General features: G+C 45.3%; 1 protein-coding gene across 1 annotated transcript; it reads right to left on the bottom strand.

Annotated features, from left to right (window-relative positions):
* Positions 1-2,060: 2,060 nt before the first annotated feature.
* Positions 2,061-3,202, bottom strand: Rplp0l1 (ribosomal protein lateral stalk subunit P0 like 1). Its single transcript, XM_227546.10, has 2 exons — positions 2,960-3,202; positions 2,061-2,834 (listed from the first exon to the last, which is right to left on the bottom strand). The coding sequence occupies exons 1-2, from the start codon at positions 3,131-3,133 to the stop codon at positions 2,061-2,063; spliced, it is 948 nt and encodes a 315-aa protein (XP_227546.4). The 5' UTR covers positions 3,134-3,202.
* Between the last annotated feature and the right edge of the window lie 1,042 nt (positions 3,203-4,244).

Below are 4,244 nucleotides of genomic sequence, written 5' to 3'. Positions count from 1 at the left end.
TCTCTTACCTTTATTTATGGGGCAGAGAAGGAAGAACTGTAGGTTCCCATACCATGACGCAATGTAGAGACTGGAGGACAACCCATAGGAATCTGTTCTCTTCTTCCACCATTTGGGTGCCAGGGGATTGAACTCAGGTCGTCAGGCTTGGCGGCAAGCACCTTTACTGGTTGTGTCGCCTCACTGGTCCCATATTTGATCTGTATGAAGGCCAAGGGTATTTTTGAAGGACTCTCAAGAAATCTGTTATGCCATTAGAGTTGCAGGGGGCAAGGGCCGAGGCAGTTGGTGGTAGGGTAGAGAGGAAGACTTAGTCTTTGGCCCTTTAGTATTTCAAGTAACAAACATGATTTGAAAACAATAAATATAAATAGTGTGTGCATGATGTGTGTGATCATGGGAACGTGCTTGGCGTGCGTGTAGAGGGCAAAGAACGACTTGTTATTTCCTCTTCTACTGCCACGTGGGTTCCAGGGACCAACACTACTGCGCATTGGACCACTGCGTGTGGACAACTTTCCGTAGGCAGCCCAGGTTAGAGTGTCCCCTCATTACCTTTGATGGCTCTACATTGCTACGCCACTGTTACGGGAGGCCAGAGAGAGAGCTTATTCACGGTGCTGTACATTGTCAGACTCTCATGGTTTAGTCGTCTCCATAAAACCATAGAGAGCTGAGCTTAAACTGAGTCACAGTCCCAAAGGGAGTGAGTAACTAGCATAGGGCACTGAAAACTTTGGCCAGGGCAAAAGATTTCTGAATGTATAGAAAGCAAAAAATCCATTCAGAAATCCAGCTCAGGGTGGATCTGAGGTGTTCCTGGGAGGACACGTGACACTGTATCATGTGACTTCCCTGTAGCACCTGGAGAACAGCAGGCACCCAGTGCATGCTGTCTGGCCAGGGAACACCAAGGGCTGCCCCAGACAACTCTGCTCAAACTCAAGGCTGCTGTGCATGAATTGCAGTGTGAAGTTTTCTGCTCTTGGAGAAACATAATGGTTTAATTACAGAGAAGACTCAAGATGTTCCTACAGCCATTGCTCAGCGTGTATGTGTCAGAGTCAAATATTGTTGGATTGTGTTGTATTGGGATGTTTCTTTGGAAAACTTTCTATCTTGAGTTTGAGATTAGGAAAGAATTTCCAGCAATTTTGTTGTATGGCATTTAGTATGCATTTAGTATGCATAATATTTATGCAAAGTGACATTCTCAGCCTTGATTATAAAATCAAAATATCAGTGAACTCTGGAAAACCTTCATGTTCTCTCTTATGCGGTATCAAATATTTGGATCAAGATTTAATCCTCTATGTAAAAATAAATATGCATATCCTCTCATTGGCATGCAAATTTGATTTAGTCTTTAATAAAATTATAAAATAATGTGACTCTCAAATAAATTTTTAAGATACATTTATGATTTACTGTCAGTAATTGATTAATTCACCTGTTTTATGTACAAATATACTCAGAATCACATGAAATTTTTTTTCTGGAAAAGCAGTCATGACTGGAGGAGGATTGAGACGTCTTGAGAGAGAGTTCTTCCCTCCCCCATGGCTGGCATGGTTCTCAAGAAAGGCTGCTGGGGGCCTGGGAAGCTGGCATGGTGGTAAAGATCTTGCTGCACAAGAATGAGGCCCAGAGTTCAGGTCCCTAAACCCATGTGAGTTCTAGATGGGCATGGATGTAATCTGTTCCAGCCTCAAAGGAGAAAACAGGGAATCCCCAAAGCAAGCTGCCTCGGCAGACTAATTAAATCAGTGAGCTCTGGGTTTGATTGGGAGGTCCTGAAGGGACATCAACCCCCTATCTCCATGTACACACACACACACACACACACACACACACACACACACACACACACACTTGAAAAATGAGACAAGGAAAGAGTAGTTCTACCATCCTCAAGGGATATGCTCTAAGAGGCCCAGTGGATCCCTCAAACCTATATAATATGCTATTTCTGGGTCCACATTTTTTTTTTTTAAAGAGAAGTTGGCCTTTATTTCCATCTCTCTCAAATTAATCAGGCTGACTTGCTTGCATTGAGAGGGTTAGTCGAAGAGACCGAATCGTACGTCCTCATCTGATTCCTCTGACTCTTCCTTTGCTTTGGCCTTGGCTGGGGCTGCAGCAGCTGCAGGAGCAGCAGTGGTGGCAGCAGCCACAGGGGCTGCAGCCGCAAATGCAGATGGATCGGCCAGGAAGGCCTTGACCTTTTCAGCCAGTGGGAAAGTGTAGTCAGTCTCCACAGACAAAGCCAGGACCCGCTTGGACCCATTGATGATGGAGTGAGGCACTGAGGTAACAGTTGGCTCACCAATCTGCAGACAGACGGCGGCCACATTGCGGACACCCTCTAGGAAGTGAGAGCGCAGGATCTGCTCTGTGATGTCCAGCACTTCGGGGTTGTAAATGCTGCCATTGTCGAACACCTGCCGGATGATCAGCCCAGAGACAGAGGGGGAGATGTTCAGCAGTGTGGCTTCACCGGCTCCTACCTTGTTTCCAGTTTTTATCAGCTGCACATCACTCAGAATTTCAATGATACCTCTGGAGATTTTGGTGTTGATGCCCAAAACTTGGAAGAAAGAGGTCTTCTCAGGCCCCAGACCAGTGTTCTGAGCATGCGCAGTGACCTCACATGGGGCGAGGGCACCTGCTTGAGTGGCAGCTGGCACCTTATTGGTCAGTAGCATGTCCCTAATCTCGGTGAGGTCCTCCTTGGTGAACATGAAGCCCACGTTCCCCCGGGTGTGAGGCGGCAGTTTCTCCAGAGCTCGGTTTTTCTCCAGGTGCTCCCTGATGGCCTTGCGCATCATGGCGTTCTTTCTTTTTTTTTTTTTTTTTTTTTTTGTTCTTTTTTTTCGGAGCTGGGGACCGAACCCAGGGCCTTGTGCTTTCTAGGCAAGCGCTCTACTACTGAGCTAAATCCCCAACCCCGCATCATGGCGTTCTTAATCATCAGCACCACAGCCTTCCCTTGGAGGGACATGCGGATCTGCTGCATCTGCTTGGAGCTCACATTGTCTGCTCCCATAATGAAGCATTTTGGGTAATCATCCAAAAGTTGGATGATCTTAAGGAAGTAGTTGGACTTGCAGGTCACCCTGTCTTCCCTAGGCATCACGGTGGTGCGTCAGGGATTGCCACGGGGGGTTTAAAGATGATGTCACTCTAATGAGGACGCCTGGCGAGAGCCAGGTTCCACATATTTATGATCAAATTTAATTTATACATTAGATGTGATAAAAAAATAAGAAGACCTAATGATAACATGGACCAATTATTACACAGGTATTATACTATACTATAATATTCTCTCTGCTCACCCTCCTTAACACATCTTATTGTGGGTCAACACATGGCTCGGAAGGCAGACCCTTGCTACTTCTGTCATGCATATCTGGTGTCATGTGCTTGCAGTGTTCACAGAGGCCAAAAGAAGCCATTGGATGCCCTGGAGCTGGGTTTACAGAAGGCTGTGAGCCACTGTGTGTGAAAACCAAACCCAGGCCCTCTGCAAGAAGAGCTAGCATTCTTAATGTCTGGAGCAATCTCTCTAGCCCCTTCTTGAGAAGTTTCATGTCTATGTCCGCAGGAACTACTATACAATCACCTTCTTTTCTTGTAGACACTGGTTTTGGTAGTGTGGTCATGGCTTCATGGAGTGAGTAAAGAAACCCCTGTTCAGAGACTGTAGACAGTTGGTATCAGCGGTTCCTTAAACATTTGGTGAAACCCACGGGTTAATCTATTCAATCAGTTTATCATTGATTTAACTTCATTCATCCACAAAATATTCCATTTGTTAGGTTCTTCTGGGACAGATTTCAGCAGATTCTCTCTTCTGAAGATTCGACTCACTTCACTGAGGTTGTCAAATACAAACGCTGAGCTGTTTGCGCTATTGCTCCATTACTCTTTTAATGCCTGTGTGAACTTGGTGATAACCTCCCTTCATCTCTGACATCACTGATCTATAGCTTCTCTTCCATGAGGAAGAGACTATGAAGTCTGGCTAAGGGTTTATGCATTTTACTGATCTTTTCAAAGAGTCAGCTTCTTTTACTGGCTTTCTCTGCTGATTTCCTGTTCATAGTTTCTTTGATTTTATTTTTTTCTCTTCTTTTGAAGATATAGGGTCTCGTCATGATATCCCAGGCTGGCCTCAAATTCTTGGGTACAAGTGATCCTCTAGCCTCAGTCTCCTAAGTGTTAGGTCAGGAAGAAATTAA

Source organism: Rattus norvegicus, chromosome 2, assembly GCF_036323735.1.
Source record: "Rattus norvegicus strain BN/NHsdMcwi chromosome 2, GRCr8, whole genome shotgun sequence".
In the NCBI taxonomy this organism is placed as follows: Eukaryota; Metazoa; Chordata; class Mammalia; order Rodentia; family Muridae; genus Rattus; species Rattus norvegicus.
The sequence above is the reverse complement of the archived record's forward strand: the minus strand, read 5'-3'. Positions and strand labels throughout refer to the sequence as shown.